General features: G+C 36.8%; 4 protein-coding genes across 4 annotated transcripts; 3 read left to right on the top strand and 1 right to left on the bottom strand.

Moving 5' to 3' along the window:
- Positions 1–1,133: 1,133 nt before the first annotated feature.
- Positions 1,134–7,053, top strand: LOC140789504 (uncharacterized). The gene is made up of 9 exons (XM_073139221.1): positions 1,134–1,632; positions 3,390–3,634; positions 4,344–4,428; positions 4,878–5,063; positions 5,164–5,334; positions 5,415–5,630; positions 6,151–6,322; positions 6,409–6,580; positions 6,700–7,053. The coding sequence occupies exons 1-9, from the start codon at positions 1,279–1,281 to the stop codon at positions 6,791–6,793; spliced, it is 1,695 nt and encodes a 564-aa protein (XP_072995322.1). The 5' UTR covers positions 1,134–1,278; the 3' UTR covers positions 6,794–7,053.
- A 1,241-nt stretch (positions 7,054–8,294) lies between these two features.
- Positions 8,295–11,352, top strand: LOC140788122 (pentatricopeptide repeat-containing protein At2g20540-like). Its single transcript, XM_073137252.1, has 2 exons — positions 8,295–10,697; positions 10,801–11,352. Exon 1 carries the CDS (start codon positions 8,309–8,311, stop codon positions 10,319–10,321), a length of 2,013 nt encoding a protein of 670 aa, XP_072993353.1. The 5' UTR covers positions 8,295–8,308; the 3' UTR covers positions 10,322–10,697; positions 10,801–11,352.
- Positions 11,353–12,717: 1,365 nt separating this feature from the next.
- Positions 12,718–14,535, top strand: LOC140788663 (haloacid dehalogenase-like hydrolase domain-containing protein Sgpp). Its single transcript, XM_073138033.1, has 5 exons — positions 12,718–12,987; positions 13,345–13,453; positions 13,547–13,701; positions 13,779–14,040; positions 14,145–14,535. Exons 1-5 carry the CDS (start codon positions 12,806–12,808, stop codon positions 14,334–14,336), a joined length of 900 nt encoding a protein of 299 aa, XP_072994134.1. The 5' UTR covers positions 12,718–12,805; the 3' UTR covers positions 14,337–14,535.
- A 369-nt stretch (positions 14,536–14,904) lies between these two features.
- LOC140788662 (cell division control protein 48 homolog C-like) lies at positions 14,905–21,279 on the bottom strand. Its single transcript, XM_073138032.1, has 10 exons — positions 20,309–21,279; positions 18,903–19,516; positions 18,455–18,607; positions 17,620–17,736; positions 17,382–17,486; positions 16,568–16,633; positions 16,348–16,412; positions 16,063–16,264; positions 15,808–15,948; positions 14,905–15,240 (listed from the first exon to the last, which is right to left on the bottom strand). The coding sequence occupies exons 1-10, from the start codon at positions 21,213–21,215 to the stop codon at positions 15,193–15,195; spliced, it is 2,418 nt and encodes an 805-aa protein (XP_072994133.1). The 5' UTR covers positions 21,216–21,279; the 3' UTR covers positions 14,905–15,192.
- Positions 21,280–21,723: the final 444 nt, after the last annotated feature.

Below are 21,723 nucleotides of genomic sequence, written 5' to 3'. Positions count from 1 at the left end.
CAAGCTATGGATGTATTGATACTATTATTCAACTTCTATATATTATATTTAGATAAATATATAATTTTATTTATAAATACTGACAAACTTTTTTTATGATCAAGAAGGTCATGAGTTCGATTCTAATTCCAAATAATATTATGGAGAAATTGTTTCGTTGTTTGGTGGCTTGGCTTGTATTAGCTTAGAAGAAATAACTTGGCAACATGACAATTTTAAGTAAATTTCGGCAGCGTTTAGTTCGAAGTAATTATTTGGCAACCTAAGCGTCTCTATATTCAGGAAGGGTTGGTCATTTATTTAGCCCATATTTAACCATCAGGCTCATAAATGAGTAAAAAAAAGATTGACAAATAAATAAAAAAATAACTCAAGTGTATTCCTCAACAAAACTCTTATATGAAACCAAATTGGGTCTAATTTTGTCCTAACTCAAATTTACCCCCGTCCATAATCCATATATTCACTCATAAATTCATAAACTTATTTATCCAAATTTATTACCAAAGGTTTGTTTGTTAGTATAAAAATATTGAACTTCTTAATATTTGATGTAGCATATATAATATTAATCTCACAACGAGCTTGAGTGATATTGTTCAAATTATTTCTTAAATTAATAATTTTTTGTGGACTAATTAAATTTTCTAATACATTGAAAAATTGCTAAGAAAATTATTATCTTAGACGACAAATTTTTTTTTCAACCATTGTTCTCTATATAAAAAGTTTACAGATAATAAGATTTATATATACATGGGAAAGTGATTTTAAAACTATTATATAAAAAAATTTGAAATTAAAATTTAGTGGACTTATAGTTTTTATTTTGAGTTTCTGAAATGACTATGTCAGTTTATCGTACGGAATTTTCATATCTTCTTTACAATAATCTAAATTTTTTATATATATTTTAACCTATTAGAAGGCTGCAATTATACTGTTGCACTAGTTTTGAGTCAAAAACTCTTGATCTCTTTAGTAGTTCATATGAGAAATACGAACAAAAATAAGAATATATAAGATCATTTAATATAAATATAATTGTTGTAATCTAGTTTATTTAATTAAAACATGATAAACCTCTAGATCGGATCATTTAAGTTTAGCTGGATTATGATCACAATTTGGGTAAATAAATTTGTGAGGAGACCCATTTTTGTCCAAAAGCTCTCGCCCGTACCTCGCTGGACGATTTGCAGGGGAGAACCGGGGGTTGGTTACAGAAACGAAGCAATAGCTTCTTTCTCCCTCCGCTCTCTAGGGTTTCCTTTTACGATGGAAACGCCGATGAAGAGAAAACCCCAGGAAGAATCCGAGGTGGAAGACGAATCCCTCTTAGATCAGCATACGAAGAGGCAGCGGATCTCTGGCGAAGACGGCGAGGCAAATGGGGGGTCTTATCTCCTCGGGCTTGCAGACTACAAGGACGAGGAGGACGAGGATGAGGAAGAACAGAGGAGAACGAGTCAAGTGAACGGCCGGGGAGAGGAGAAGGAAGAGGAAGAGGAAGAGGAAGAGGAGGAGGAGGAGGAGGATGAGGAAGAAGAGAAGAGTAAGGTACGCTCGAGAAGGGAGAGGCAGGTGGAGATGAGGAGGGATTGCCCTTACCTCGACACGGTTAATCGCCAGGTGATTCATCAATCAAATTTTCTTTTTCTTTTTTTTGGGAAAGAAAATTCTGAACTTTCGTCTTCTGTTATTGTTTTGGTTGAGGATTGTGTGGTAATTCTGTTATGGTCGCTGGTGTGCTTTATTAGGGGGCTGGTACAATGCTACAGCTCAATATCGCAGGATAAATATTTAGGAGATTGTGGTGTAGTAGCAGTATTTAATGGGGATCGGAACCTTTTCGTTGTTCTTAGTTCGTTATGTTTTTGGCGAAGTATCTGCAAGGTTTTCTGTTAAGGACGAGAAGCTTTTTGGTTGCTTTGCACTATTAAGGACGGGAATTAAAGCGTTTTAGTGCCAATTGCGTGCTCTCTAATTCTTCTTTTGCAGTTTGCTGTATTTTTTTCTTTGGTTGCTCTATACTAGTTTCTATGTCACTTCTTTGTGCTTTTCATATGATCTAGATATTTGACAAAATATGCATTGATGTTTTGCAATGACATGCTATAACTTTGAAACTTCTCTTGGAATATGTTGTCGGTTGTTCTTTGGAGTATTTGAATTTCTCAGACTTCTGAGGTTTCTAATTGTTATTTTCTGTTTTTCTCTATATAAATGGTTTTATTCTTTTGTGTATCTTATTGTAATGAGTTAGAACATAAAAATTGACATAATATACCTGCTAGCATTTTTATATGGTCAATCTGTAATGTCTGTATTACATGATAGTCAATAGAAATATTTGTGCAAATAATAGAGATATGTTCCTGTCCTGCAAGAGAGGTTTTATACTTTTATCTTTGACCAAGTCAGAGTTCTACTTCTTTTATCATTAAGAAACAAATGATTCTGTGTTACATTTTAAATGGTGCTTTCTTAATATGATAGGTATAACAGCTAGTACTTAAGTTTGATTTACCAGAGAGATAGTGAATTCTATGTTGAATGAGAGGAAGCTAGTTAGCTTGTTAATGCTTGTTCACTAACCCTCATTCACTTTAGGAGTATCTTTATTTTAGAATAACAGTTAAACATTATAATAGCTATATTCATGCATACAAATACTATTTATCATAATTATATCTTATACGACACATTAACTCAATTACTAATTTACTCATGATATCTATCCTATTAATTTACTTTATATTAAATTAAAAAATATTTATTGTAATTTCATAAAAAATAAAATATAATTTTCTCATATTTTCTTTCACTTTATATCACATCAAAGGTAATTGTTACATCTTTATTTTAGAATACTAGTAAACATATGAATAGTTATTAATAAAGCCCTCATTTTAATAATAATAAACAGGACTTGCTATTCCTATTTCAACTCTTTTTTAAACAAGGCCTAACATGTTTTCTCAAACCTGGCTCTTCTCAATATTTTGTTAATGAGTTCTTATGCACAGTTGATTGTTAGGTTGAGTATACTAGCAATATTAAGTTTCTATTTTCTCTAAACAATTTTTTTTTCTTATGTCAAATTGTTTTTCATTTTTCATTGTTTTCTTGTGCTGAATAGTGCTGCTTAAATGGTGTTTTCTTTGCATGCTTGATTTGAGTACTAAATATTTCCGACTGCTGAGACCTTGTTTTTATTGCATATAAGCACAGAAACTACACAGGACATGGAAATGATAGAAATTGTTCTTAGTTCTTACAATTTGCAATCCATGTGTAGTTCTTTTGAAATAGACTGTTGGCTAGTAGGCAAATTCTCTCTTGTAGCTTCTTTCGTCTAATTAGTCTTTTTTCATCTACTCATGCAGGTTTTGGACTTTGATTTTGAGAAGTTCTGCTCTATATCTCTATCAAACTTGAATGTATATGCATGTTTAGTTTGTGGAAAGTATTATCAAGGAAGAGGTTTGAAATCTCATGCATATACTCACAGTCTCGAAGCAGGCCACCATGTGTACATCAATCTTCAAACAGAGAGAGTTTATTGCCTTCCTGATGGATATGAAATAAATGATCCATCCCTAGATGATATTCGGCATGTTTTAAATCCAAGGTATTATTGTTTGTGATAATGCTTTAATAATCTGTATATGTTCTCTCATGCTGTTTCACAACTTACAGAGTTTGTGTTTCAATGCTGTTCTTTTGATATTCTTTTCTGTTTTTACTTTTTAATTGTCTTTTGTTACGCCCACCATTTATCCATGCTCTATGCTTGATATACCTTTATTTCTTTTTCCTTTTATGAATTGTTGATAACTTGATATAAAGATCTGTATATCAGCATTTAGGAGACGAGTTGAAGAGAATCTATATTAGCTATCCATCGCTGCTTATTAGTGAAAGTAGTTTTTATGTTTTGTAGGGTGGGGTGGGGAGGGGGTGAATTAAAAAGGGAACTGTTCTGAAACTTGATGTTTTGGATTCTCTAATGTGGAGTCACTTCTATTATTGATTCTTACTCTTAATGGCCTTTGATCTTCCTTATAATCCAAACAGGACCATTTTTGTTTGTGGCATTTTAGGTTTTCAAACTAGTTGCTGGAGTATTGTGAACCTAACCAATATACAAACCCGAGGATAAATTCGTTCATATCTTTCTCCTCTTATGCTGTGATTTGTGAGACACTTACCTGCTTTGATTTATACTCCTCTACCAAATTATATTCTTACTGTCCATCTTTTGTGCCCTATTTTTGTCTTGATTCATAGTCGCATGTTTAGTTGGCTTTGCTAACTGTATTAATTTTTTTATTATGTAGATTCTCAAGACACCAAGTTTTACATCTCGATGAAAATAAGCAATGGTCGAGAGCACTCGATGGCTCCAACTATCTCCCTGGAATGGTAACTTTGCACTCATTATATATATATACATTACACAGAATACAATTAGGGTTAACCTTTTATTCGTAAATATTGATTTTGAAATCTACTTGTAGTTGTGCAAATATTTTAGAGTATGTGTGAAACTGTGAGTTGAAGTCCTTCATATCATGATTGGCTTTTGAATATATAGATTTACTGAGTCCATCAGTTTACTGTGGAACCCTATAGTAAAAAGATTATACTACCAATTCTTGAATCTACTCGAGAGCTTTTTTCTTTGCTTAGAGGTGAGAAAAAAAATATATGTCAAAATAAATAACCTCAATTAACTATTGAAAATTTATTAAATAAAGGTACTGCTGCAGGTATGTATGCTGCTTCCTACTTTGTCAGCTTTAACTGGAGGCACTAATCATCTGAAAAATCTAACTGATAGATATATCATTAGTTCTTTTTGCATGTTTCAGGTTGGTCTTAATAACATCAAGGAGACTGATTTTGTCAACGTCACAATACAATCCTTAATGAGAGTTACTCCATTAAGGAACTTCTTTCTTATTCCAGAGAATTATCAACATAGCAAGTCCCCTCTTGTGCAACGTTTTGGAGAACTAACTCGCAAGATTTGGCACGCAAGGAACTTCAAGGGACAGGTTGATTTTCTAGTTCTTGGTTAATTGATAAAAATACTGTTACAGGCCTTCTATAGTCATGCATGTGGCCAATATTTCATCAACTTTATCATGTCTTCAGGTCAGTCCACATGAGTTTCTGCAGGCAGTTATGAAGGCTAGTGATAAGAGGTTTCAAATTGGTGTACAATCTGATCCAGTGGAGTTTATATCTTGGCTCTTGAATACAATGCATGCAAAACTGAGAAGTTCAAAAAAGAAAAATAGGAGCATCATTCATGACTGTTTTCAGGTTTTCAATTCCATCCAAATACCTTTCATTAGTTTTGTTACATTACTTTTTACTATATTATTAAACATAGAATGTGCCAGGGCGAACTGGAAGTTGTTAAAGAGATCCATAGAAAACCTGGTATGGAGAAGAAAGAGAATGGTGATGAGCAGAGCAATGTAGCTGTTACAGAAGGTGGATTAACGAATGACAATATTGTCACAGAAACGTCCAAAGTGCCATTCCTAATGCTTGGTCTTGACTTGCCGCCTCCACCTCTTTTCAAAGATGCTATGGAGAAAAATATTATTCCACAGGTATGCTTAAGTATGCTTAAGTATGCTTACTATCAGTTATTCTTGTTTTCATTTCTTTTTCCTTGTTGATGATGTCAGAGAATTCATAGTCAATAATATCCAAATATTTCTCATGTACAAATATGGAGTTTGAATATACAGGATCTTTAGGGTATGAAAGGAAGCAGTTTATATGAATGGCTATATATATATATATATATATATATATATGGTGTCTGTGTGGGGATGGAATAAGTTTTTGAGTGCATAACCTTATGAAGTTTGTCTCACCTTATTGTGGAGAGAGCAGATAGATATGGAGTTCAAGGAACTTCTAGAAGTCTGCAACTCCTGCTTTGTTTAGTTAATATGTGCACATCAGATTCTGTATGAATAGTCTCTCGTTTTAGAAGCTCATATACTACCATCACTAGGCTGGCAAATATTTTCTGTTTGGTGCTGTCATAATCAATTCTCTTTATGTTCTGTTTTTTACTCTGTTGTATTGAGAAAAATGAATTATCTTGTTTCTTTTATTCAGGTTCCACTTTTTAATATATTAAAGAAGTTTGATGGTGAGACTATTACAGAGGTTGTGCGGCCATGCATAGCGAGGATGCGGTATCGGGTGACCAAACTGCCAAAATATATCATTCTTCATATGCGACGGTTTACAAAAAACAACTTCTTCACAGAAAAGAACCCTACTCTTGGTATGCCATGTTTCTCTTATTATGAGTCAAGTAGGGTGCTCTCTTATTTATGATTCCCGAGTTTAATAGGTTTTTTTTCTCGTCAGTTAATTTTCCTGTGAAGAATCTGGAATTAAAGGACTATATTCCATTACCTACACAAAAGGAAAATGAGAAGCTTCGCTCAAAGTATGATCTTATTGCAAACATTGTTCATGATGGAAAACCTGGCGAAGGATGCTATAGAGTATTTGTGCAACGGAAATCAGAAGAGCAATGGTATTTTTCTTGGCTGATTTTATTTTTCATTCGTCTTATTATATTTTGGGAAAATGTAAATTATCATCTTTAGTATAAATCTGAGTATATTAATTAGCTCTTTGAACATTCTTCTTTAGGTATGAGATGCAGGACCTCCACGTCACGGAAACTCTTCCTCAAATGGTAGCTCTGTCAGAAACCTACATGCAAATATATGAGCAACAACAGTGATCAGGGGATAGTCTTATGCTTAGTATGTTCTACCTTGTTCTTTGACTCGGTGAGGAATCCACTGTAGGACTTTAGCGGCAGCACTCATTTTTCCCTTGGAAACAAAGGAGAGAAAACTTTTACCTTTATTGTCTGATCACTTTATCGATCTCCTTGTAAAAATGTACTTTAGTCTTCACTAATAGATACATCATCATGGTGACAGATTTTGAAAATCTAACAATATATTGTAGAGAATCTAAAATCTTGACTTTTAGGCCTTATTTGAGTTGTGTATAAAAATTTTTAAATATAATTTTATGCACACATCTTAAATATAAATTAGGTACATCTATATTTTTATTCATATTTTACTGTTTGATTGTAAAAAAAATGTAATAATAACTTTGAATAAATTTATATAAAAAATTGTGTTTGGTTACTAACATTGAATAAGTACGCTAATTGTACTAGAAATTTTATTTATAAAATGTGGATAATGTTATTACACTGTTTGTTTTTTTTATAAAGTTTTGTGTATAATTTATCGCGTAATTTATTTTATACAATGTTTAGCTAAAATATGCATTAGTAAATATTTAATTGTGAAATATATTTAAGAGAGTTTTAATTTATGAATATATTTTTTTTATATACAAATCAAACATCACATGGCCTTCTATGAATTAGTATAACTCTCAACTGACATTAATCCAGGTTGATTTAAGCTTTCATTCATTTTATCCTTCTAAGGTAAAAAAACTGATGCTTGGATTTCGATTGCAAAATCTTGATAATTGATGTTTCTGATCAAATTCTCGTTGTTGGTTCTGATTAATAGCTGATGAGATTTTTACATGGCTAGTTGCTAGTGTCTATTAAGACAAGTTCAAGTGGCAATAACATTGTGAAGGGCTGGGGAGCATGCAAGTTGAAATGTGCTGGGGCCTGGGAGTGTTTAAGAGAATTCCACAGATATAAGACAATTGTATGTGCAATTTAGTAGTCGCTTGCAGGTTCTAATTCCAGGAGCATGGTATATTGCAATTCGATATTGAAGTATTTTAGGGACATGGCAAGGGAAATTAGCAATCTGTACCATTAGTTTTAGGGTTTACCTTTTAATACTGAGTTTTATTTTTACTGTGGTTTCTTTGTGATATGGTATTGAACTTGGAGTCGAAAGAAAAAAAAATTTTAATTTAGAGTTAATTATGCTTAGATCTCTTGAATTGTAATTTATTTTTATATATGCTCTCTTAATTTTTTTTATAAACTCTCTTAACTATTTAATATTTCTCACTAGATACTAATAAAAAGTGTTAAATGACTATTCTATTTTCCCAAAATAATAATAAAATGGTTGTCAGAGAATCTAGTGTTTTTCAATTCTCACTTTATCTCTAAAACAATTCAGGGTTTAGGCTATAATTTACCGAATTAATATATATATATATATATATATATATATATATATATATATATATATATATATATATATAGAAAGAGAGAGAGAGAAGAATACAAACTCCATTGATGGCCGCGAAGCTCAGACGACTCTCCTCTCGCTACCTCGATCACCTTCTCCTCTCTCTCCGCAACCAGAAAAAATCACTTCTTCCACCCTCCGTTCCTCCAACACATTCCAACTCCCATCACCGCCACCACCACCGCAAACAGCCGCCTTCTTCCTCCACCGCCATCGCCTCCTCCTCCGTCGCCGTCTCTGGCGATCTACCACCATTAAAGCTTAGCCACCCTCTCCTCCGCGCCCTCGAGTCCTCCTCCGGCGACACCTCCTCCCCCCAATTCCTCCAATCCCTCGCCCTGCTCCTCGTCACCGGCCTCGCCCACCACTGCCTCGCCGCGGGCCGCGCTATCAAACCCCTCTCCCTCTCCCCCTCCCTTGCCTCCACCCATCTCGCCGTCTCCCTCTTCTCACTCGTCGACTCCCCTGACCCCTTCCTCGTCAACACCATTCTCCGTTCCTTCCTCTCCCATCAACGCCCCGACCTTGCCCTCTCCTTCCTCCGCCTCGAGGCCCGCCCCTCCCTCATCCCCCCCAACCACTTCACCTTCCCCCTCCTCGCCAAGCTATTTTCTGACCTCGGTCTTGCTCGGGAAGGCAAGAGCTTCCATAACCATGCCGCAAAATCCGGTCTTGAGCCTGATCTCTTCGTCCGCAACGCTTTCATCCATATGTACTGCTGTTTCGGTGATGTGGGTGCTGCTTTCAAGTTGTTTGATTCTGGGTATGCGTCGGATTTGGTCACATGGAACTCGATGCTTGATGGGTATGTGAAGAACGGCATGTTGGGCTCTGCTCGGGAGTTGTTCAACGAAATGCCTGAGAGGGATGTAATCAGTTGGAATGCGATAATTGCCGGACATGCTGGTGTTGGGGATATGGATGCTGCCAAGGAATTGTTTGAGATGATGGTCGGGAGGGATGTAGTCTCCTGGAATTCGATGATCGATGGGTATGCAAGGGTCAAAAATGTCGGGGCTGCTCAGGATCTTTTTGATAAGATGCCGGAGAGGAGTTTGATTTCTTGGAATATCATGTTGGCACTTTATGCTCGGGTGAAGGACTATAGAGAGTGCTTGAGATTGTTTGATGGTATGACAGCGGTGGGAGATGTGAAGCCAAATGAAGCAACCTTCGTTAGTGTCTTGACAGCATGTGCAGGTTTAGGTGAGCTAGATAGAGGAAAGTGGGTCCATTATTTGATCAGAGATAGGTATAGGTGTATCGAGTCTGATGTATTGCTATCAACTGTGCTCTTGACGATGTATGCCAAGTGTGGTGTCATGGAGTTGGCAAGGGAAGTCTTTGACTCGATGGTGGAACGAAATGTTGCCTCTTGGAATTCTTTGATCATTGGGTATGGTTTACATGGCCAAGCTGGGAAGGCACTTGAGGTGTTCATGGAGATGGAGAAGAAGGGACCAAGGCCTAATGAGACAACCTTTGTTTGCATTCTGAGTTCATGTGCTCATGGTGGGATGGTGTTGGAAGGGTGGTGGTGTTTTGATAGGATGATTCGTTTCTATAACATTGAGCCTAAGGTGGAGCACTTTGGTTGTATGATGGACCTTCTGGGTCGTGCTGGATTGTTCAAAGATTCAGATAACCTCATGAAGGGACTCTCTTCAAAAGGATCTCCAGCCCTGTGGGGTGCTCTGTTGTCAGCTTCTAGGAATCAGTGTGATCGGAAGCTTGGAGAGTTTGTGGCCAGGAAGCTGATTGACATGAATCCTACTGATGTTGGGGCATATGTGTTACTGTCTAACTTATATGCTACAGAAGGTAGATGGAATGATGTGGAGAAGGTGAGGGAGATGATCAAGGATAATGGACTACAAAAGGACGCAGGGGCTAGCCTAGTTGGTGCAGATGAGTCCAACTCACATCATGTTATGGAAGCAAACATCTTGGAATGCAAGGAGAACATGGTCTTCTTTCTGTTGAGTGAGATGGGTGCCCGCTTAAAGGTTCCCTATTGGGGGCACAACAGGAGGCAAAGTACCATAAGATGCACAGCCTGACTGATTGCATGATTTTTTTTGCACATTTGTTGGAAATTGCTCATGCAATCAACAAAAGGTTATTGAGCTATTATGTGTTGCTTTCAGCAGCAATTTTGATGATGCAAGCTTGGCCTGAGATTGTGGAGTCTGCAATGTATGTTCTTGAAAATACAGAGTTTACATGGCAACGATGGAAGTTGTTTAGGTATTCATGGAGACAGAATAGCCCAGGTGAGTGGGTGTGCATGATAGACGTTGTTAAAAGGGTTGCAGCGCTCGGGTAAAAGGTGGTGTCTCTATCCCACTATATTGTGCACTCAAATCATTGTCATCTGTTTCATTGACAACATTGCTGGAATGAGCAATTAGTGTGCAAGGAAGCTATGTATCAGAGGTATACATATAATCACCATTCCCTTTGAGTTAATGCTTCGCTATGTTCATGACATAATTGATATTGAAGGATTGTTATGCTCTTTATCTTTTTGACATCTCAGCTGTTGGAATTAGTAAATGATCTCCGCAAGTTATACAAATGGGGGCGCATTCGATGATTGAATCATGCTGTGGATGCTCCAATTGTCAATGATGATCTTGTGCTTTGATTCTCGGCATTTCTGACGTTTTCAAGGATTTCTTGGAGATAAACCATCTCTTGATCCTTCCCTAAATGCTCTGGAGTAGGTCCAACTATATGTCAGGTGGACCTTTATCTGATGAGAAAATTTTGCTGACTACCTTATTCACACAGGATTAAACGATACAAAGTTCGGATGCCAACTGCAAGAGCTAGATAAACTTGAAGCCAAGTGAGTTGATTACTTTCTTCATCCGTTTTGAATAAAGAGGGGCAGAGAAAGATTACAGCAGAGCAGTAGCAGAAGAGGGAACTCTTTGATGATTATGTTTCAGGCGGTCATATGTGGATACACACAAAAGATTTCATGGAAATTGAACGATACGATGAATCTTACTATGGTTAATACCTTTTTCCCTGTAACTATGCATTGATTGAATACGAGAAATCAAATAACTTATTTGTTAAGAAATTTGAAGGTGAAAAGAATACTTTAATATTTTAGCAACACAACTAATTGTAAATTTAGTACAGTTTGGGTGAAAGGCTTACTAATGAATTTAGCAACACAACTAATTGTTAATTTCAGGGGGGGAGGGGAAGGTCTGAATGATAATTATTAATACATGTGATTGATTATTAACAAGCAAACAAAACTACCAAATGTGCCAGAAAAGAAAATTATGTTTAATTTAGTTTCTGCCATTAGTTAAGATTACGAGTTTAATACTTGCAAAACGATCAATATAATTTGTGAATTATTCTCGCAAATACCAAAAGAAAAGGCTTAAATTACTCACAAGTTTAATCTTTTATCTCTCTAAGTAAAAGTTGATCATTTAGAGATAATCCTTGACATAGATCATAGATTTCAAACTCAAAATTTGGTTATAAATTTTATTAGGTAATTGGAGGTGAGATATGTGAATATGGGATGGCATAGTAATACGGGAAAAGGATTAGAAGGAGTCAAAATAAGTCACCGGTTACACCAGAGAGAAGGAGAATAATGTCCCTTGAATTGCGAATAACTCCACTCACCTCACTTATTCCTGGAATAAGAGTAGCTGTTAGGAAGAATTTTATTAATAAATAACTCCTACTTCTCTTCCATTGCCATTGGTCTCTTCCACTCTTCTCCATTCTTACCAAAATTACTACCCAGTCAACTACCCCAACTCACCTAACCTAGCTATTTCCTATCTGATGGCTTTGATCCCCTTTTTCTCTTGCACCAGGTTTTCTGAGTTTTTGACAGAGCTAGTTTTTTCCCAAAATTTATAGATCACACTCCAAACTTAATATTAAAAGATATTTGTTTTACTATAGTTGTCAATAAAATACTAAACTTATCAATATTTCATCTAAAAAAAACAGGAGACGGTAACCGGTTTAATATCTTATTCTAATATATAAATCGTTTATCTTTTCAACATTTTATGTTCGATAAAAAAAAAAGACAGATTTAGCTGAATCAAGACAGACCTAGAATTTGTCAACATTAAAATTTAAAAAAAGGATTAATGTAGTTAAAAACTCTCCAAATTTTACGCATCTTACAATCAAGAATTAGAACTAAGAAACTTACATATGTTTTCCATTTCATTTAAGGATATGGAGGTGTTTTTGACCAATATAACTCTCGTACACCACCAGAGGTTATACTTTCATAATATACGAGTTAAAAATTTATTTTCATAAATAGGTGACTTTTAGTCCATATGAATACCACTAATTATTATATGTATATGCAATACTTTTTTATTTATGAGTACCCACTTAGATGACAATTTTTCCATTTATGTCAATAAAACTCACCTTAGTTAGTACATTCCTTAGTGTGCAATTCGGGGACGGAAAAGAGGACCGCGTGTTGACTGTTGGCAAAGAGTAGGCCAAAGTCAAACCAAGAGTAGTGTCCGAACATGTCAAAGAATCTTCTTTCTCCACCTACTACCAACAACTCCTCGATCTCGGTCTTCTTCCACTCATCCCCACCCATATTTAATCATTACCGGCCTCTTCGGATTTGGGGGAAGGAAGAAGAGAAAGCAAAAGGAGGCAAAGGGAAACGCCATCTCTTATCAGACTACCCAGCCATGGAAAGGTAATTTAGAGCCATTTAATCTCATCAAGCTATCTATTTGCTACTGTGATGTTAGCTCTCCTTCTATATCTCCTTCTATGTTGTGGATTAGCTTCGGTTTGGCTTATCCTTAGATGAATTTATTTATATTGAATTGTTGTATTGAGATTTGAGAACAATGTGATGAGTAGTTGAATTGTACTTTTCTTTCTATGGTGATGCTCTACCTAATGATGTAACAGAGAACTATGTCCTTTAATGATTTCTATGGGGTCTGAGGTGCCTAAATTTGCTAGACAAATCTTTCGCCGATTAATCAAATACTCGTCTGATTGTTTCTTGAAGAACATATTGACTTGTGATCTGAACTCTGTGCAGTTCTCTCTCTAAGATTGCTCCTCTAGAAGCAGTTCTGTTTGATATTGATGGAACCTTATGCGATTCCGATCCTTTTCATTACTTCGCTTATCGCGAACTACTTCAGAAGGTAATTAAAATTTATCTATCATTGAAATCTAGAGTGATCACAATACTGATGGCTGAAAATTGGAAGTCTGACAGAGAAACTTACTGTTGGCAGATTGGTTTCAATGATGGCGTCCCTATAACTGAGGAGTTTGGCATCAAGAACATAGCCGGCAAGACCAACGAAGACGTTGGCCGCATCTTATTTCCTGACTGGGATGCTGAGAAAATCGCAAAATTCTTCGATGACAAGGAAGCTTTGTTCTGTAGGTATGTATGTTCTTGCCATCAGTCTGAAGATAGTAAAACTTTTATGTTCATTATGCATGACAATTCCAAACCTACAGATTGGCATCTGAACAGCTCAAGGGAGTAAATGGTCTCAGCAAGCTATGCAAATGGATCAGCGACCGGGGATTGAAGCGAGCAGCAGTTACTAATGCTCCGAGATCTAATGCTGAGCTTATGATTTCAATTCTAGGCCTGTCTGATTTCTTCCAGGTGATAATAGCAGGCGATGAATGCGAGAGGGCTAAGCCATTCCCAGATCCATATCTGAGGGCCCTCAAGGAGCTAAATGCATCTCCTGATCACACTCTCGTCTTCGAGGTTGTTCATCTTACTTACAAATCTGATTCATTCTTTGATTTTCTTTTTCTCCCCTAGCAAAGTTTGCTTATTCTTGTTTGTATTTTTTTGTATATTCTCTTTAGGATTCTGTGACAGGAATAAAAGCTGGTGTTGCTGCTGCGATGCCAGTGATCGGAGTTGTAGCACGAGGCCGTGAGAAGTCCCTGATGGAAGCTGGAGCAACATTTCTCATAAAAGATTATGAAGATCCAAAACTTTGGATGGCACTGGAAGAGGTGGAGAAATCAGAAGCTAAGTTTGCTAATGATCAGTAGAGGAAAAAAAATTCAAAGAAATATAGTAGAATTCGCACAAAACAATTGGAGATCAGTATATGCAGTCCTCCTCTTTTTTCCTCCCTTTTCTGGCAGGAGAGTGATCATTGTTTGTTCCAATAGCCAAAAATCTGCAATATGCAGTTAACTGTCATTGAATTGATGAGGATTACGTTTAATAAAATTTTCTTGCTACTAACCGTCAATCTTTATAAATAGTGATGAGTTTTAACAAGGATTTTAGTTATATTATTAAGTATGTGGGAGTATTAGGTATCTTAATTCCTACACAAAAATTATATCGAAAATAGCGACAGGCCAGGGTAAACTATTTTATCAAGATAATTTGAGAACTAATCATGATCTAATATGGAGTAAAGGTTCCATATTCAATCATCAGCCAAAGAAAATGGGATGAATATTAGGCCTAATCAAAACTATAACATATAGATTTTGCACCTTCTCCAGTTAATTGTAAGTGAGGATGCCAAATTGGGCATTGTTATCCCCGGTCAACATAATACCCATTCAAATATCTACATCTCTATTATTCTCAACTTGTCATATATTTAAGAAAAGAACATATCTTTTTTCATTTGATTCGGCAAACCCTTCTGATCTTCACAAAATTGCCGCAGGACACGATGCCCTACAAAAGATCACTTAAACATAAGTAATTTACACCAAAATACAGTTTCTTCCTCGTATCTTTCCACCTGAAGCCAGGAGCCCATTCTAAAAGATGTCATAGAAGTGCCGTCCTTGTGACAGTTTCGAAAGTGGAATATTTCTCGTGGTGCCGAAGTTCTTAATAGAAGGAATGGCCAGCAATGGCCGTAGATAGCATTCAGGTTTGTCAAGAAGCTCTGAACTTTTGAGATATGGCGCTGTAGTAGCTTCTTTGCTGTGTCATGAAAAAGAAATGAAATTCATAAGTACCGCTTAACAAGAGTATAATTATTTTTTAAATGGCTAGAAGTCCACAATAACTTTCAAACATGGATTTGTATTAATGTATTCAAAGAGGTAAAGCAAGAGGTATTGCAAGCAGTTTGTTCATATGCAACTGGGCAACATGCTGGAACGACAACTATAACTTTTATTTTTGGGGAGTTTGCCTTTAAGATCATAGGAGACTGGCAGATACTAATACTACAAAAAATTCAAATGTGCAGAAAAGGGTAGGAAAAGAAGAATTTTCTTTAAGAAGTCCAAATAAGTCGGAATCAGATACAACGTGACAAATACAAGGAAATATTTGCTACTAAGACAAATACATGCACCATCAATGCTGGGAAGCAATCTTTTACTTGATAAAATGAATATGCAATTTTAGATATACAGCAATATCAGAAGACAGATCACTCCAATTATGTGAACATACAAAACATCCCAATAAAACTCCAACAGATATAAGGTTGTCAAGGGCAAAATAGATGCAGCAGCATAAGCAAAAATATTTTATCAATACCTTTTCTGACACCGATGGTTTTATATTTGCCAAAGCTCGCTCAAAATGCATTGTCTTGATAAGACATGGAAAGTTACTTGACATCCCTTTCTCAGCGAAATCCAGCTTTTCCTCCAATGCAGCCATGGCAGCTTCATTCATCTGAAAAGGAAACAGCTGTTAAACATGTGTATGAAGAAAGAAGAAAACCCACAAAAAGGGAAAGAAAAACAATGCAAATAGAAAGGGAGAGGGGGGTGGGTGGAGGTGGCATACCAGAGCAGCCAAATCAGCCCCTGTAAGATTCTCACACTCGACCCTATGTGCTAAACTGTCCCAATCTACATCAGCTGCAATTGGCTTATTACGAGCATGTGCTTTCATAATTGATTCACGTTCATTAGCTCCAGGTAAAGGTACAAAAAGGACTTTCCCAAATCTGCCTGGTCGTAAGACAGCAGGATCCATCACCTCTATTCTGCATCCAAGATGTATTAGATCAAATTTTAAACTGGAAGATGCAACTGGGAGTACAAAACAAGTGAAGCAGAATATGCCAACCTGTTTGTAGCTCCAATAACATAAACACCTTGCCGCTGATCAGCACCATCAAGCTCAATGAGTAGCTGCACATAAAAGATGTCAGACTTGGACATTTAAATCTAGGCAGTTAAGCTTTTCCACCCTACCTGACTTTGGATAGGGTTAGAAGAGGAAAAAGAAAGCAATTACTGAACTGTATTAAAGGCATGCAACAAAAGAGCATCTAGTCACATCTAACCTGGTTCAGGAGACGCTCAACAACCCATCCTCCTTCTTTGCCCCTCTTTGTTGTTAAAGCATCTACCTGTCACAAGTATGTAAAAAAAATAAAAACTCAAAATAAACCTACTTCCAGCAGTAGCAGTATGATTGAATTTTCTTTCATTGAACACTTGGTCTAACTAATAGGAACAAAGGAGAGTTGATTTTCAATAGCTTAGATACTAAAAGAGACGTATCTTCAATGCAGTTGATACATGTCAATAATTTCTCTCATGAGAAATAGCAAAGCAAGAATCTGAAAGAGCAAAAATAGGATCAAAATTGGCTAGGATATCTACAATACCAAGCTTTGAGAAAATACCAAAGCCAGCGACCATAGTATGCAAACAGTTAATCTAGTGTCTGGTCAACAAAACGAACAGCAAGGTAAGCGAAACCAGTTCTTCACAAGATTAAACAAAAAATGCAGCATTATAACATTGATGCACCATATGAAAAGCACTAAAATTTAATCAAGCAAGTTGCACTATAATTAATCAAGCAAGTTGCCAATCAAGGGAATCCCCAGTATTGGTACAAAACTGTCTTAAGAGAAACACATACATACGCAGCTGAAGGAAGCATGGCTCTTGCGTTAGAAAATCATAAGGTGCACAAAGCAAATAATAATAGATAAATAAACTAACAAGGTAAAAACTTTCTGCCATGCCCTTGTAGCCCATCTTCTAGTTAGTTGACAAATATGACACATTAACCAAACATGTATTGAACCCAAGCAACTATATTACTAGCTATTAAGTGAACAGGCCATAAAAATGATAACTTTATACCTCATCAAAGAACAGTACGCAGGGAGAGTTAGTTCGCGCACGGGTAAATATTTTCCTTACTTCTGATTCGCTCTCACCAACATACTTATTCAACAATTCAGGCCCCTAGAGATCAAGAAATAAAGAGTCAATATAAAAACAAGTTCAACACTTTTATCTACCTTAAACAGGCAAATAATGCATTCGAAGTGAAAAGATACCATTATAGTTAAGAAATAAAGATGGTGATAAAGCTTACCTTAATATGTATAAAATTAGCCCCTGCTTCATTTGCTACAGCTTTTGCTATCAATGTTTTGCCACAACCTGGAGGCCCATATAGCAAAAATCCAGCCTCCAAATTTACTCCAAATTCCTGGAGGACCATGTTAATAATGCATTAAAGAAATAAATATGAAAACAACAGATCATGTGAACCATTCATATGTGAAACCTACATTAACTGTGTTAGTACAAATAACTAGACAAAAGCAATATTTATTGCAGCTCTATCAATCATTTTGAAGGCCATATGCAACAGGGTCAACTTGCAATCACTTTTCACAAATGATGTTTACTTGGAAAAAAAAAAAGAATGTAGAGATCCATGTTCAAAATTATTCAGGTTTAGTGCTCTGGCTGGAGTTTATTATATATATTCCGACTTTGACCTATATGATTGGAGGCTACGAATATTGTTTTGGACTAATTGTATATCAAACTTCATATTCCATGAACAAATAAGAAAAAAAATGAGTATCAACATTTTTTATGCAAATCAGAAGGCAAGGTGTTGCATTGTTTAGTGTTACAGTTGTAAGAGACAATGAACCAACAATAAAAGGATTAAAAGATAAAGGACTAACCGAAAGGGAATATGAGGAAAAACAGAGAGAAGCTGCAATCATAATAGGCGGCAAAGAAACCTATGTAACTCAGTTTTGCTCAAAATTCAGGATCCAACTGGGAATATCAAAAGGTAAAATGTCTACAACTATAGGGGATTCCCAATCCATTCAATATATAAATTAAGATTTGTGCAATAAATTATCAAATTATAAATGTCAGAGAGAACAAAAAGAGAGATAAAGTACCTCGTAATCTTCAGGGTTCTTGATTCGCTGAACAATGTAACGATCAAATACTTTCCTTAATGAATTAAGACCACCAACATCATCCCATGTAACATTAGGTATAGAGGAAAATCCTTCTCTTCTCAAAGATGGTTGAACCATTTTAGCTGCTTCCTACAGCCACAAGGAAAAAAAAAATTGAATTATATGTTTCCTATACCCATATACAGAAATTAACTGCTCCCATTGATCAAGTTTGCAATATCTCAAGGATATATCCAAGCACAGTAAGGAGAAGGCTAATGTGGAAAGAGAAGACTGTTGCTTTTACATTATAGGAAATTGACCCTATTTTAGTATTTCTAAAATTCATGAGTATACGAAAGAAAGCTACAAATTTGAGGAAATAAATGGAATAGAAAGGGCAAAATTGAGCATATAATAAAAGTTAGTTTTTTTTATAGATTACCTCAAAATCACCCATGGTAATACTAAGGCTCTCCATTTCACCGGCATTCCAAGGCTGCCTCCACCAATCTTCTGTGTTTTCTCCTACCAGCTCATGAGAAAGTTGGCATTTCCTCTTATCTATTATTCTCTTCATTGCCAGATTTCCTGCTTTATTCACCAAAGCTTTCAGATCAGCTCCAACAAAACCTGGCGTAGATCTCGCTATTTTGAAGAGGTTGAAATGACCCTCAAGCCTAAGGTTCCGAGTAAGCATAGATAGGATCTCAACCCGTGCATTCTCATCAGGGACACCCAAAGCTATCTCACGGTCAAACCTCCCAGGTCTTCGCAATGCTTGGTCCACCGCATCAGGTCTGTTCGTAGCTCCAATTACAAGAACATATCCAGGTTTGTCTTCAGATGTTTCTGAATTTAAATTAGCATCACTTGATCCAACTGTTTGGTGGAACTCATCCATGCAAGTCATTAATTGTGTGACTATTCGGCGTTCCATCTCCCTCTGCAAGTTCTCCCTCTTGGATGCAATGGCATCAATCTCATCAATAAAGACAATTGATGGAGCAGTACGATATGCCTTCTTGAAAAGGTCTCGTATATTTTCTTCAGAAGCACCTTAGTAGTCATTCAAAAGATAATAATCATCAATGGAGTTCTTCTAAGATATGCTGAATGGACTAACAAATTAATAATGTGCTAAAACATGATGCAAGCGGGAAATATTTCAAGAACAATAACCAATGAATATTAGATAAGATAATCAACTCTCATTATATTCAAATTAGAGAGCATAGGGAAAACATAAACGTAGTAACTAAAAAGAAAAAAGGATTTTTTTTTTTAGATAGTCCCTGATGATTAAAGAACACTACTTTCAGATATCGTACATAAGAGAAACAGTGTTTCATGCATTTTACTTCTTTAAGGCAAGTCATTTGGAATGAAGAGTGAGAACGAAAACTACTTTATCTCTAGAGCTTGAACCCCGGAATTTCCAAAATAAGTAATTAGCTAGGGTGGCATCCAGCCTTAATAAATTTAAAGCTAACAAGCCATAAAGCATAACAATATTGCTTTTTTTTTTCTTCTGAATTTCAACCTGTTCAAATATAGCTGTTGTTCCAGCAAGTTAGCTTATGTTGCAACACCATCCCTGACTATAGGTTTTACTAAGTTTCGGCCATTCCATCTCAGATGAAACTTCAGACCATGTCTAACCTCACCACTACTAAAATCCTATAATGCTCACTATGTCTATCAATTTCAGAACACTAACAAGAGCTACTACATGTTCATATGATCATTAAATGTTTCCCCTCACTCACAAAATAAGAAGAAAATATGAGCTTACCTAACTTGATCAACATATGCATATAAAAGCAAATAAAAAAAACCCCCAAATCTTACCGGAAACCCCAGATACCACTTCAGGAGCAGATATCTTATAGAAGGGCACACCAGTCTCATTCGCAATCGCATGGGCAAGTGTCGTCTTCCCACACCCTGGTGGCCCATGAAGCAGTATCCCTGCTGTCGGCCTCACGCCAAGCCATCTAGGCAGTTGTGGATAGCACAAAGGCACAATTACATCCATCATCAACTCCTCGATTACGCCTTTCATCCCACCTAGATCTCGAAACTTCGGCCCCGCCTTCCCCTCCTCTCTATCATCCACCTCAACAAATCTGCCACCTTTTCTCGACTTCTCAACCACTGGGGTCTCGACCCCACTCCCATCAGCTGTCTCCATCCTCCTCGGCTTGTCCTGTGCCACCTCAATCTCCATGTTATCATCCTCCTTCCTGCTCTTCGAATTAAGTGCTGATTTCTTGTTGTAACTATCCCTAAGCATGGATTTCATTAGGTCGAACTCCGGCTCAACCTTGGCTTCGAAGATGGCATCATCGGATGTCGATGTCGAATCATCCGACGATTCTTGCTGATTCCGTTTCCTGCGGCGTAGGTGCTCGGACTCGGCGCGGAGGAGCCGCTGCTCGGAGAGATCGGAGCGGCTCAGAATCTTCCGTGACCCGTCTCCCCTCCCGCCGCTGCCGTCGTCGTCCTCACTGTCGTCGCTGCCTCCAGAAGCAGACTGACGGCGGAGATCATCCAGGGTTTCCTTAACGCGGACGCCAAACGGCTGGAGCTTGACGCGTTGGTACTCAGGGAACTGAGACCGGAGCTGATTAGCCACAGCGTCGGCGTCGAAGGAACCTCCGAGTCCAGCCTCGCAGATCCGTCGGCGGAGGAGGACAGAGTAGAACGCCGACGACGGCGACCGCCCTCCTCTTCCTCGTCTCATCCGCTTCCCCATCACTCTCTCTCTCTCTCTCTCTCCTCTCTAGGGTTTGTCGAAAAATAAAAAAACCAAAATCCATAACCCCGTTGGAAAACTAAAAGGGTCCGGATTTTTACTGGTCGGGTTCAAGAGCGGGTAAACCGTTATGACTCGGCCAACTAACTTCCATTCAAATTCCGTATACTTCTTCCCGCCATTCCATTACAACCTCAAACACATACTGTTACACATGCTGTTATATTGTTTGTTTGAGACTAAGTACCAAACTCAATTAGTCTTAATTCTTTAAAAAATAAACTTGATTAGATAGGAAAAGGATCAAAAAAATATTTAGTTACTAAATTAATTTAGGAATCCCTGAACCAATTTAAAGGGTTCCTAAACTCAAACTCAAAAGCAAACAAAGCCGAAATCTCCTCTTTACAATTATTTTTTATCTCCTCAATTTACGACCAAAAAACTTATTTCTCTCCTTATAAATTCCTCTCCCTAGACAAAGAAATGGCTGAAAAAAATGATGACC

This window comes from Typha latifolia, chromosome 5 (genome assembly GCF_019914945.1).
Source record: "Typha latifolia isolate L0001 chromosome 5, TyphaL0001v2, whole genome shotgun sequence".
NCBI lineage: Eukaryota > Viridiplantae > Streptophyta > Magnoliopsida > Poales > Typhaceae > Typha > Typha latifolia.
This window is presented reverse-complemented; position numbering and strand designations above follow the sequence as displayed.